Source organism: Heliangelus exortis, chromosome 18, assembly GCF_036169615.1.
Source record: "Heliangelus exortis chromosome 18, bHelExo1.hap1, whole genome shotgun sequence".
In the NCBI taxonomy this organism is placed as follows: Eukaryota; Metazoa; Chordata; class Aves; order Apodiformes; family Trochilidae; genus Heliangelus; species Heliangelus exortis.
Window position 1 is genome coordinate 8484786 of NC_092439.1, and position 14176 is coordinate 8498961.

The 14176-nt window shown below is 37.3% G+C and overlaps 1 protein-coding gene across 7 annotated transcripts in view; it reads left to right on the forward strand.

Annotated features, from left to right (window-relative positions):
- Positions 1–14176, forward strand: part of GALNT18 (polypeptide N-acetylgalactosaminyltransferase 18) — a 207454-nt gene that overhangs the window by 156780 nt on the left and 36498 nt on the right. For all 7 annotated transcript variants that reach the window (XM_071761896.1, XM_071761893.1, XM_071761894.1 and 4 more), the window contains 3 exons: positions 3701–3884; positions 4846–5043; positions 7673–7787. In XM_071761896.1, coding sequence (XP_071617997.1) covers positions 3701–3884; positions 4846–5043; positions 7673–7787 — 497 coding nt within the window. The remainder of the gene's footprint in view (positions 1–3700; positions 3885–4845; positions 5044–7672; positions 7788–14176) is intronic.

Genomic DNA, 14176 nt, shown 5'->3' on the forward strand with positions numbered 1-14176 from the left:
GGTGCTCCTAGTATAGCAGCATATCTCATAGTGTACTGACTTATGCTCTGCCAGTTGGATGTTTTGCCTTGGTGCAACATTGGATCCCATTCTGACATGCCTCATGGGGATCCTTGTCAGCAGCAAACTGACCACTGGTCTCTTGGCTCCAAGGTAGGCTCTGGTGTATTCCTGCAGCTACTGTAATGATTTGCCTTTAAAAGTGTCCAAAATAACCTTTATGATTCAAGAAAGTATTCAACATGGTTCTTTACCCGGGGAACAGTGTGCCTTCTATGCAGCTCAATAAACACACAAAGCTAGAGCATAAAAGTAATGAATTGGCAGATTTTTGCCTGTTTCATATAATGTGTCAATCTACAATTTCTGGCCCAAGGAAGATAATTGTTACATTAAACCCCACTCTGTATTGAAGAATAATTTATTTCCCTTCACAGTAAAAGAAGCCATGTTTGTGCATAGTGCCAAGGTTAAAGAGGAACATAGTAATTCCTGGGTCTTTGACGTGGAAATAAATTTTTCCCTAAAGCTAAAAGCACAAGGCTTCTAGAGATGACAGTAACATCCAGTATGTGTTCTGCTACACCAAAGTCAACAGGGACTTTTAGGTTTAGAAAATGCACAAAGTTATAAGCATGCTTTTGTTTATTTATTTATCTGTTTAGCTCTGTTCGAAAACCTACAGGTAAGAATTTAAATAAGTCAGTAAAATTCATCTGTCTCAGCAAAGCATGGGTGTTAGACTACAAATGTAGTTCTGAGAGATGGAAGGACTCATTTAAGCACTCCAAATAGGAGCACATGAATGCATGAAACTTATTGAAAGTGAGGCTGAACTGACAGTTCTTCAATTACTGTTTGTATCAATAACCTTAATGATTTAATTCTGGGGACAGATCCACAGCTGCCGTAGGACACTGGAGTTAGGGGCTAGGGCACCATACCCTAGCATCTAGCCTGACAGGGATGGCAGAGGCATACAAACCATAGGATACTGGCATGCAACTGAATGAAAAGCATGGTCTGTTAATGGGTTTCATCGTCAGAAGCTCCATGGGGCATATGTGAGAAATCTTTTCCATATTGTATGGCCTTTCATGACCCCCCAGCATTGGAAGAGGAGGCAGGATTGTGTCCAGATTGCCCTTCTGGCCACTCACACAAACCAAGCAAGCTGCAATATTTTAAGAAGAGCATTTGCATTGCTGGGGCCTTTCTCAAGCCCACCATTCTCTCAGACCATATTCTGAAAGGAAGGTGGTTTATGAAGGGATTTTCATGAACTATATAATTCCTTCACGTCATCTCCATAGCTGTGGCATGGCTGACAATCTTCTGAGTCTTTATGCTCCCTACCTCTATCCCTGCTTCTGCCCCTAAGAAGGCAAAGTTGCATGATTTCTCTGGCACTGCTTTGTTGTGCTGAATAAGGTGACATCACCAAAAAAATTCTTTGTGGATTTGTTAATAACAAGCAAACAACCTCTTAGAAGTATTAGAACTTAATTATGTTAATATTAAACATAATTATGGTTCATTAATTTTATATCTTTTCTACATTTGTGAAAAGAGTTGTGCTGTGCTCTCCAGACATCTTTACGATGTAGAGACCAGTGGTGGAGTGCAACATTTCCAAGCACCAGACTGGCATCATTTTCCCATTCCATGTATGGCTGCTCTTTCTCTCAAACTGCAGATTCTCATTCAGTCAAACTGAGTTCTTATTTGAGAGACTCTGTGCTGAGGCAAATGCATCAATCTTTATGAGCCTGTTTGTTTCCATAATTAGAAATTGAATCAACAGTGTATTGAAGATGACACATTTCCTCCTTCCCTTTCTTCTCTCTATGATGGCATAGAGCAGTGATACACAATAATTAAGGAATAAGCTTTTATTATTCAGGCAACATATCTGAAGTGGAAAAAAAACAGAGCATGGGTTAAAAATACTTTGCTAAAGACCATCAGTGCTATTGCAAAGCATGGGATCAGTTCTATAGTGTGGGTCCCATCATTTGGTCCAGTTGGGCAGGGTGCTCTAAAACTGTCAAAGACAACTGAATTTTGATTTTTGCATGTAAATCTCAGGAAAATGTGGAATGTATAAAAAAAGACTATAAAAAGTATACTGCTAGGGCATCTTTAAAGTTCTTATCAAAATAGTGACTTTTAAAGCTTCGTTTACATGTCTGCTCTGTCCTTTGACTGCATGAAAATGATTTTTTTTCTTTTCAGTAGCCTCATCTTTTCTTCTGGGAGTGTGCCTAATAGGCTTTGTAAGGCAGAGGGTGCACATAATGCTCTGCTCAGCACTCTGCTTTTGGAAAGCAAGGCTAATCTGTTTTAAATAACAAAGGCCAGAAAATGCCTGACTGCAAAATATTTCTTTGTCTCCTGTGGATGTGCTTCAGAGGAAGTCGCTGCTTGTGGGCCAGTATTGAACATTAGGTAAAATGCAGCGTTTTCCTCCCCCTCCTGAGGCTGATACTGAAGTTCAGGGAAAGATTCCTCCATACTAACTGACCACTGGTAAGCCTACAAGGTTCCCCTGAGACTCTTTCAGGACACTTCATTTGCAAAAAGCTGCTGTGTAACCAGAAAAGCGAAAGTATGAATTGGCCTGTAAATGTAACAACTGTAATGTGCAGCTTAAGTCATGTGGGTGGCAAGCCAAGATTTAGGTTCTGCTTCTGAAAAAGAAATCTGCTGTTCCCTAGAGTTTAAAGTCAAATAGACTGAAAAGAAGAAACTAGTGTGGTGATGCCATTTTGCAGATGGGGAATTGATTATGGAGAATTTGAGTGGCTTGCTCAAGATTTCATAGAAAAGGCTTCAAAAGAATTCAAAAGAATTGAGCTTTTCATGCAGATTTGATGATGTCCCTTTTAGCACCATAACCACAGAAGCATTATTCTGCATCACAGCAAAGACATCTCAGAATTGGCAGAGAGATTTGGAAGAAAGGGAACTTTACACCAACAGAATTCTGAGTAGTAGTAAGCATAAATAGAAGATGGCAATGTTAATTAGGCATACTAGTAAACAGTGATTTCAGGTAATAATAGTGAACAGCCTATTTCAGTTCTGCATATTGGATTTTCTCATGCAGTGGTCTTTAAATTAGAGATATGATAGTTGTTGATTAAAAAGTTACCATAGTTTAATTAGGGATGATTCTCTTCCAGTGCTTTTAATGTTGTTTGCTCTGCTGAGAAAACAGCAGAAGTTGTGGAACTTTTTAGTGGAGATCATCAAGAAAGAAAAATTTAAAAAAGGATAAATAAATAATTTTATTCTTATTTTTTTCTTGAAATATCTGTAAAGAAATTTCATGGACAATACTTCGGCATATTTTTTCTGGAAATATAAGGTAGTTATGTTTTTTGATATAGTAACATAATATGCACTTATATAACCATGATACTTTATAATTGAGTGCTTTATTTTGTGGCTTTCATGTTAAACAGTGGCAGAATTCTGATGTCATTCATGTAGACTAAATCGTATGCCTGGAATTTTTTATTAGTATATAATTTATGATCCTTCTGCTCTTTGTTTGCTTCCTTTTAGACTTGATTATTTTAGAATTGTTAGTAGCTAAATCAAATGGGAGCATTTCCATATGTGAAGACTTGTTTTGCTGAGAACATCCTGTCTAGATGATACTTCCTGTTAACACTTAATTCTTTCCTTTCCACAGAAGAACTTAAGGAGAAACTAAAGAAGTATGTTGATGAAGTGAATGCCCATAAGCCTGGTTTCATCAAGGTTGTGCGACACAGCAAACAAGAGGGGCTGATTCGATCTCGAGTTAGTGGATGGAGAGTAGCAACAGCACCAGTAGTCGCTCTCTTTGATGCCCATGTGGAGTTCAATGTGGGATGGTATGTGTCTCCTTCAGTTTCTCTGACCAAGGGACCATTTCCAGGGACTGTTTATAAATTACTGAATGGTGTTTCTCTTGCATGTAGACAGTGAGTTACCATTCTGATCTTTTAAATGAAGATTTAGACATCAGAATTAATGGATTCAGACAATAATCCTGGACATAATTGTGAAAAATGTATTTGTGTTGTGTGACAGAATTTAGATCCATGTTAATAGTGTGAGTTATCTGCTGGCCTAATTCTAATGTACTTAAAACATTATAATTATAACGTTTAAAATTATAACATTATAATTATAACATTATAACATTTAAAACATTAAAATTATAGTGTATTTAAACTATATTGAAAAACTGCACATCAAAAACCTCCTCTGGTAATGTAGCTCTTTGCCCATAACGGCGATTTTATCTTCTTTATTTAGAAATATTATGTCTCTTATGTTCTATGGTGTAAACAAAGAAGTGTCATTTTGGCAAAGAGGTTGCTGCCCTGTGCAAAAGGAGCACATAACTAAAACCAAGTATTTTAACTTGTTCAGTCTGCATTTTTTATTTCTTTTGCTTCTTCAGTAAAGAAGATGGTCAGAAGGCAGGAGGAGATTATGTCCCTAGGATAAATCTGTTATTAACTCTGATCTTGATGTCCTTGATAATATTGAGAGCCTGAAGTTATTGTTATTTGGTAGCAAGGGTGTAAATGCCCTGTGATATGAAAATACTGATTTCTTCCATTCTCCAGCTGATTTCAAAGTTAATAATAGGGCATCCTAGATAAAATATTGAAGTGTGTTACTTCAGGGCAGATCCTGCTCTGTTAAAAGTATCACAAAGCTAAGGGAGTTCTGAGTGGGTAAGAGCAACAGATTTGGTCCTTTCTGAAATAAGCCGCAGGTTCCATCAGAGCTATGCTTTTACAGACGAAGTCTTAACACCTTTTTTTTTCCTTCTTTTTGTAGGGCTGAACCAGTGCTCTCAAGGATAAAAGAAAACAGAAAAACAGTAATTTCCCCATCATTTGATAACATTAAATATGATAATTTTGAAATAGAGGAGTATCCTCTCTCAGCACAGGGATTTGACTGGGAGCTGTGGTGCCGATACCTGAACCCTCCTAAGTCATGGTGGAAACTGGAGAACACAACTGCTCCAATAAGGTAACAGGACCTGGATTAGTGTCTTACTAGCAGGTCTCATTTAATTTGACAGATGGCAAGTGGTCTCAGCTATGCAATAGATTTTAATGAGTGTAATGCTAAATTAGTTAAATGTCCTTGAGCGGTCCTCTTCAGCTTTCATCCTTGACCCCTAGACAGTCATCAAGAAAACTGTGGTTTTCAGAAGATCTTTTTAAATAGGTTTCCTTGTTACTACATCGGGCAAAACACTTCACCAGAGTGAAATGGTGGACCTGAATGCTCAGGCACACAGCTTTCTCCAAATGGCTTGTCTGCTTATTTAGTGGTAAAGGGCCAGAAACAGTATTAATTAAATAAATTAAATTATAATACAGTCCCATAGCTTTACAGTTGTTCTATGTCGTAGGAGTTAATGTTGGTACACTGATAGTGTGTGAGGAAAGGCTGTGTTAGATCCTTGCTGTGGGTCAATTTAGCTCTTTACTTCCTCACCATGTCTAGTGTATTACAGAATCACAGAATTACCCTGGTTGGAAAAGACCTTTAAGATCACTGAGTCCAACCATTAACCTAACAGTGACAGTGCCTTAACTAAGCCATATCCCTAAGTACTATGTCTGTAAATAGTAGTACTGTCTATACAACTCTTAAGTACTTCCACGAATGGTGACTTTACCACTGCTTTGAGCAGTCTTTTTCAATGTCTGATAGCCCTTTAATAGAATAAATTCTTCTTAATATCCAGTCTAAAATTGGATGTATTGTTATTGTGGTACAGACACAATACCCCTGTCTCCTCTGTATCTCCTCAGCAGCTCTGCTGAAATTCCAGGCCTTTCCTCTGGCTTCCTTCTGACCTCTGAGAAGGTCACTGGTACCTAAAATATAGGTCTCTGCAGAAAGAAAGTGTGAACACAGTTTTCATCAGCTGCTAAGCAGAACCTTAAAAAACAGTGGCCAAGTGAGGGGGTCATCACCACCAATGAGTTTCCATGCCTTCAGTGTAAGGGGTATCTTCCATCCAGTAGTTCTCTCTTTTCAGGCAGCCAACTTTTTTCAAGACATGTCAGTTTAGACACTCTGTAACAGGACACAGAATTGGAAAGCAAGAAATAAAAATTCACAGGTTTGCCTCAGACACATGTAAAAAGGAATGGTAATTTCCACATCATTACAGATGCTTCTCAGTGCTAATGAACTTTGCTAACATTATTATATTTTTGAAATGTTCTGCTAAGTCCTAGAGAGACAAACCTATATTAATGATGGTGACTTTTAAAATTAGAAGTATTTAAGTTTGGATAAAATGTACATTTCCATTTTACTCCAAAACTCTGATTTTTGTGAGGATTGTTGAGTTTATGTCCTTTATGTATATCAGAGCTCTAGGTTTGCTCCCCAGCCCTTTTTTTCAGTGCAATACTGTGTATGCTTGTGCTGGATAATTAACAAACAAAAAACCCTGCCATGGGTATTGACTGATGGTTTCTCTCATGCCTCCACATATGCTTCTAAAATTATAACAAAGGGAAGCAGGTACTCTGAAAAATATTTCAAAAACAACACCAAAAGCAAGAGTATTTTTTTATAAAAGAAGCATAATGTTTGAAATTATGTTAATTGCTATTTTCTGTATTAATAAATATATCAGAAACAGTCTTCCATTGTTATAAATGGAAATGTATGGGTAGTATAGCATTTCAAGGTAAAGGCGTAAATACAGAGGTTTCAGTAGAACTGTACAATTTTTGATTAAGAAATGCCATAATCTTTTTCAAAATGTCCACACTTATTGCACCTCAAATGTTCAAAGTAAATGCAGGATGCTTTACCCTGTACTGCTAATTAATATCCTATTGTTACTGGAGTTCCTGATACCAGCGTAAAAATCAGAAAATACTTTTTTTTTTTTGCCGCTGTGGATTATAAGGTAGGAGAAAAATGAAAAGGCTAAATTGTTCTGTGTTCTCCTCCACTGCATCTCATAAAGGTAAAATTATACTCTCTTCCTGAACTCTTACCTTCTTGAAATGGACTCTGCATAGTGAAAGTTTGCTAATTCAGGTCATGACATAAGTAGAGCTTAGTGATACAGTAAAGATGTGTGGCTTGTTTAAATTTGTTTAAATTCTGGTAAAGGCAGATTTTTATTTTTTTTTTTCGGCCTCAATGTTTCTATTCAAGAAATCTCTTCCATTACAGAAGCTTCCAGACACAAGTTTTCTTAGCTGTAGATGATCCTAGCTTCTGACTAAATACACAAAACCATGCATCATTTGGTATACTTGTTAATTATCACAGACAATAAACCTGAGGACTTAGCAGGGACAGAATAGAAAGGCAGGTGCCTCAGAAACCAAGTTGGAACTCCTGAATCTGGCATTATTAGCACTGAAATTCTACCTGTTCTGGTGAATATGTATGTACAGTCACTCTGAATGAATTTTCCTTCAATAGTGCTTATTTCACCAGGGAATCAAGAGCACTAGAAGACAAAGCTGGATAAAGTTGTTTGAGAAACACCTCCCTAAGCATCTGTATTGGTGCACCATTTGACCCAGCAATTGTAAACAGAATCTGTTTCTGAATAATAAACTTTTTCATACTCTATCTGCTAATTTTGGATGCTGCTGTTTCATTCTTCCAGAAGTCCTGCATTGATTGGATGCTTCATAGTAGATAGAGAATATTTCCAGGAGATCGGCTTACTGGATGAAGGAATGGAAGTATATGGAGGAGAGAATGTGGAGCTTGGAATCAGGGTAAGTAACATAACCAGTACCGGTGGCTTACATTTTAAGTACAGCTTTCTTCTTACTGCAGGGGAAAAGAACAGTCTAAAATATATCAGTGTCATGCAAAGGAGATCCACAGCTCTGTAATAGTATACATTGTTGTATTAGAGGAGGGGAGGGTGGCAAAAGAGGAAAAGCTCCTGAATCTTTTTCAAGAACTGATGGAGGAGAAGGATAGAAGTACAGAATTTGATTTTATTAGTTTGTTCAAGTAAACAGTGCTAGAATTCTGCAGAGATGATACCTAAAACTCCCTGCTTACCTGTAATCCCAGACCAGGTAAGGGGGATGCTTTCTCACAGATGTAATGGGAAAAGCCTTTCTAGGTTATTTGTTTAATTAAACTAGGGAAATTACTATGGAGCAAACTGGAATATATAGGTATTTACTCTGCCTTTCCTCTGGAGGGGAATTAAGATACTCAGAGAGTGCATAAGTGCACCTGTTTTCTTCTGTCATCATGTACTCTTCATTTGTTTAATGTATGGAGTACCATGTGTGATTTTTGTACTTCTTTCTTTATTCACAGCTAGATACCATTCTGAAAATACAGTGCTGTTCTGTTTGTGAATCTTGGAGGTTTCTGATGCAAGAGAAAATTCTTAAGATAGGTGGTAATGAATAATGGCATGGTGTGCATTAGAAAATTAAGTACTGAGCTTTGCCATGAAATATTAGTGAAAACACTTTGTGCTTTTTAGTTGCCAGAATAAAGCATATTATTATACAGTAGCAGAAAGAGGAGTTTATTTTAAGAAAATAGAATTCCTTGCTGAGACTGCAAGATAACAAAGAATACTCATTTTTACTTCAGGGTTCCTGCAGTTCTTTCAGTTGTTAGAGATAAAAGTGTTACAGCAGTAAGACTGAAGCACAGTTTCGCTCTCTGCTACATTAAAACACAGTTTTAAGGAAAGAGAGAATGCAGGACTGTTTCTTTTAATAACACTGTTCTCCTCACTTGAGGGCTGGAGAGCCATCTTCTGTTCCCAGAACGTGATTTTGCAGCTCAGTGTCGTGAGGAATTGAAAATTAGTGTCACTTTGATTTTTTTTTTTCTTTTTTTTTCAACAGGAAAAACTGTTGTCTCCTTGTGACTGCAAGGAGTTTTATCTAGTCTTGCACCGTGAGATATATGCTATCCAGTCCCCTATACTTAGCCTTGTAGAAGTTGATTGGGAAGAGTACTTTAATGGATGAGAACAGAGAGACACAAATCTCAGCCTAATTGAGACTTTGGAGTAGACAGGATCACTGGAATAAGGCCCAACACTGCTCTGATTTCCTTATGGCTTTTTGTCTGACTCCAGGGAAGCAGTGCCTGACCTACATAAAATACTTTCATCTGTAACAGATTGTAGTGTGCAAGGTAGCATAATGCATACTGCCTCATCTAACTTTATCCTGACTTGGAACTGTGTTCCTGGCTCTATGAAAACAAATTACTGAGCTGTAACGAACAGATTTTTTAGCAGATTATTACCAGCTCTTTTCACAATTCTCAACATATCCCAGATAATACCAGTATGAATATAAATGTACAGTGCAACATTAGAGCTTATGGGAAGCACAGTATTATTTCTACAGATGTTAAGCTTGAACAGCAAACTCCTTCCCTCAGCTGCCTGCTTCTGGCACACACCTGGGGCCATAAGTGCATCTTGGCAAAATACAGGTGGCTGCTTCAAACGTGCTCTCATATTATCATACCATGTCATTGAGGTGCATCCTAAGCACTTGTTCCTGGAGATGCAGCTCCCAGGAGCTGTCTTTCATCTCCTTTAGATGGGGCTACTTGGAAAAATTTAGTCAGCAGGTGATTTCAGGTCAAATGGTATGCTTCTGCTGCTGAACTACATTTTTGTCTATGCAGCACTAAATATTATCTCTAGATTACTTGTGTTGCTTTCAAGTGTGAGACCTATGATGCAGCACTTACTAAAGACAGTAATTGTTCTACAAAAATGAATTATAATACAGCATTGGTGCAATAAGGAATTGTACTTTTCAATTTATGGTCTCCTCCAATCTAACTAAAGATGGCTTACTGTGTTTCATCTTTCATTGTCATTTTCATTTTTTAAGAAGCTTCATCTGGTATTCTACTGTGTGCTATGCATTATGTAGTCAGGCAGAAATAGACTGTGACACCAAACTGGCCTGGTATCTAGGCTAGCCCAAGAAGTAGAATATTGTCTATCACATTCTCTGATATGAAGGAGTTGACATCAAGTGAAATTTCCTTAATTGTTTTTGTGGCTTGAGCTTCTAAGCAAATTTCACAGAACCTCTTCCCATTCTTTACAGTATTTAGACAGTGGAAGTTGGTTCTTGCAGTGGGAAATTGTATGCATAGGTATGTAAGAACAAGCATCAACAGGAACAGGAGAGGTTACTTTCAACTACAGAAATGGGAGTGAGAGTTAGGATAATTTGAGCTACCTGTTTATCTTAAATGCAGCAAATAGAGCATGGTAGCATGTCCTTATGTTATTAATTTTGTTCTAGAGGATGTAATACTACTGTGAGCCAAGCTCTTATGCAGACCAGCTGTAGCATCATGGGACAGGACTGGGTGAATCACTGTCTCTATGCAGAGCCTTATTCTCTACTTGCTTTGTTAGCAGCTGTATCTTCAGTGATGTTAAGATAAGATTTAATCTGGCCACCTGATTCTGCCATGCTTCTCAGAAGAAAGGTCTACCAATTTAGGATTTATTTTCATTATAAAGGAGAAACCATTACTGTGTCTTACAAAATCTTGAAATGGTTTTCAGGTGAACTGATGGGGGTTTCACTGTGTAGGAACAGGAATAAGAGCTTGACAAAATGGAGACTTATCCCTCTATTGTCTCCCAGGAGATAATTTTGTCTCCATATCATCTGAACAAATACCTAGTTATTTGTCTTACATGAGTACAAGAGAATCCCCACTATTGGAAACTATATCTGAAGCTTCAGTTGTTGATAAACTGTGACAAGCCACAGAAACCAGGTCTATAATTGGAAATTATTCTGTTACCTCAAATGAATTAGTTTTTCTACTCAGCTCTATTTGTCTCTAATTTGGTGTATTATTTCATCTTTTAAGATTTTTTACCTTTGTCTGTGGAATTATAATAACATTTGTAAAATATTAAACATATATTATTAAATAAATATTAATCAAGTTCTGTTGCCTTGAGCTAGAAGCTGACATATGAGTTCAAAATATGAATGTGTTTTGAATCTTGGAAGTAACACTGTATTTTCTCCTCAAGCAAATATTTTCTTGCAAGGCTATTTATTTGCCTCATAAGAAAATAAAGGCACGTTGGTTGATGCAAGAGTTGACAGCATCCTTTTAGAGCAGCTCATTAATTTTATCTGGGATTTTTGTAAAATTCATTTACTGTGCCCCAGAATCATGTTTTTAAGTTCATGTTAGGATGAGTAATGCTCAGTCATGTTTATGTTCAATCATTCTCATTTGAATGGACTTAAGTGTGCTTTTAAAGGACTAGATTGCATTTGGAGGGTAAATGGAATCACCTTGCTTATCCAGGAGACAAATAGGAATGGTATTGTCACTGCCTTATAGCAGAAACAAAACATGAGTGTAAGGCTGGTGTTTCTCACCATTATTTGGGCTCTGCTTCTTGGTTGTGCTTGCACAAGCAGCCCTTGGAGTTATGGAAGCTTCTGCAGATCCATTGCTATCAATTAGATGCAATCAATTAGATCCTGCATTAGATGGTATCAGTCTAGTTTTCAGTTGGCCTATTCCAATTCCTACTGAAGTCAGCAGATCTCCTATCAAGAGCAAGCCTGTATCAATCATTTTGTCTGTTAAAGCAGCCTGCATGTTTGATAGAGCTTCCAAATACCTGTTATTACAAAGTTGTTTGTACCACTTTTAGAGATGCCTTAACAAATATTCAGTGATTTGCCTCAGTTCACAATCATCAGAGTCAAGGGAACGGAAGCCCTAGTTTTGCTTGAGAGTAATTATGTATGTCACAATGACTTCATGCTTGTAGATGTGTTCTTGTTCACAGGGATATAATGGCCCTATTAAATGGGTAAGAGGACATTTTCTTAGAAGGTAATAGCTCTTTGAGGGAAAAGAAATGGTTCTTGCTCTCACTAAGCAATTTATCAGCTGACCCAGGAGGAAAATTGCATTTATAGTTCAGAGTGAGTATGGCACAGTACTTTTATACAGTGTATTGCCATAGTGAAATTAATTGTGCTTGTAATAAAATAACATTGTAATGAATATATCTGCTTCATCTCTTATAATTCTGGCAGTTTGTCTATAGAACTTATGTAAAGCTAATGCCTTTTCTGTTGGTGGAGAACTCAAGGAATGCAGCTTATGAACAGGGTCGTGGAAATGATTTATTTGGCAAGAAAATAGTCCTAGTGTTCTTCAAGGTATTGTCTCCATGATAGGGTCCCTCTGTTGCAAACCAAGCGTATGTGATACTCAGATGAGATCTCTCTCCAGAATGTAATTTTATAGGGTGTGTTTAGTACTGCAAGACTGATTTAGTAATCTAACAAAGATTAAGGGAAGACGAGCAAGGAAGGGCAAGAGATTGTTCTGTAACACAACTGAGTAGATGACTGGAATGGATTCACAAAGATGGATCCACAATGTTTGGCTCAAAGATTCAGGGGCCAAGATAACTACATACTTCACAGCACCTTTTGTTATAAGGCAAACAAGCAGGGCCAAAGACCAGCTTGGCTGAACAGGGAGCTCCTCATGGAGCTCAAGAGGAAAAAGAAACTATGATCTCTGGGAGCAAGGCCAGGCTTCAAGGAAGATTCAGAACATGGTTTATATATGCCAGGAGAAGACATGAAAGGCCAAAGCTCAAATGAAGTTGAGCTGGTCAGTGTTGTGTCAGATAAGCAAGAAGGGCTTTTAAAATCATGTTACCATGTTAATAGTAAGGAAGGAACTAAAAAAACCCCAAAACAACCACTGGGCCAATTTTTGTTGAAGATGGTCATCCAGCAAATAGGGATGAAGAAAAAGTAGAGGCATACTTTTTTTTTTTTTTTCCTTCATCTTTAATAATAGGATTAGTGCAAGATGAACAAGATTGATCAAGCTAAGTACAGCTGTGGTGAGAGAAAGGTAAAAACATAAAAGATGTGGAGTGCAGTAGTTGCTTTATGAATACTAAACCAGTGATGATGTGGTTATTCACCTTTTAAGATGAAAAGTGATTTCTTTTACTTCCTATTCATGACTTAAACTTGGCAACGTAGTGATTTATGTATCAGTTATTTGCTGTGCCTAGCAATGAGATAGACATATTTGAAAAAGAACTGAATGAAGCCTTGTGCTTTCAGTGACCCCTGAAGGGTGTTATCTCCTACTAACACAAGGCAAAGCATAGTCTTGCAATTTTAAGCCAGGAATACAACATACGTAGTTCAACAATACATTGTAAAAAGTTTAGCAGTTCCTGAAGATATGTGCAAAATTAATCCCTGCAGAACAAAACAATTTTTAAAAGTACATAATGAAGCAATTAGCTGAAAGAGGAAGAAAGCAACTGACAATTTAATATGGGAAGAATATTTACATGTATTACTTTTTAATGAGGGTGTTTTATAAAGGCACAATTAATGTAAAATGAGGCCTATGAGGCAATTAGTGATGACTTCAAAAGTAAGATTTAAGGGATAATTTACATTTTAACAATTGAGAGCAGCTCTGGTTATGTTAAAGCCTTTTATTTCCTTTTAAAAGTCTGCACTGTGGGTGTGTGTTTTTGTAGGTTGCTTACAGTTTCACATTAAGATTATCAGCTTCATTATGGAAAAAAGCTGTTCTCACACACAAATAGATGAATTCACCTGAAAGCATGACAGCTTGTATAATGATGAGAAGTAGAATAATTTTTAAAAACCTCATATGGCTTGAGTAAAACAGATGTAGTGATTTTTAAAAAATATCTCTCTTCAGTCTCTGATTTCTCTGTGCATCCTGTTCTCTGCTGTGGCTGTAGACAGTTGCCTTTTGGAATAAAGCTACACTGATTTCCCACTCTTCTTTCTTCCAGAAGCAGGGAGAAGCATCTAGAAGCAAGGAGTAAACCAGAACCATAGCTTCAATAATCACTGTATTTTCTTTCTCATGTTGTCCACCTCTATACTGATTTTTCTGATCCTGAATTTATGTGACTCAAGCTGAGTTTAATTCTACTCTATGGGCAGATTAGGTCAATGAAAGGAAGCTGTTTGAGATCAACTGAATAATCCAAACTGGGCATGGTTTCTTGCTGAATTTGGGGAAAGTCACCTAAATTCCTCAGTACTTACTGTCACTATGGCAGTTATTGAGTGAAGATAATCTG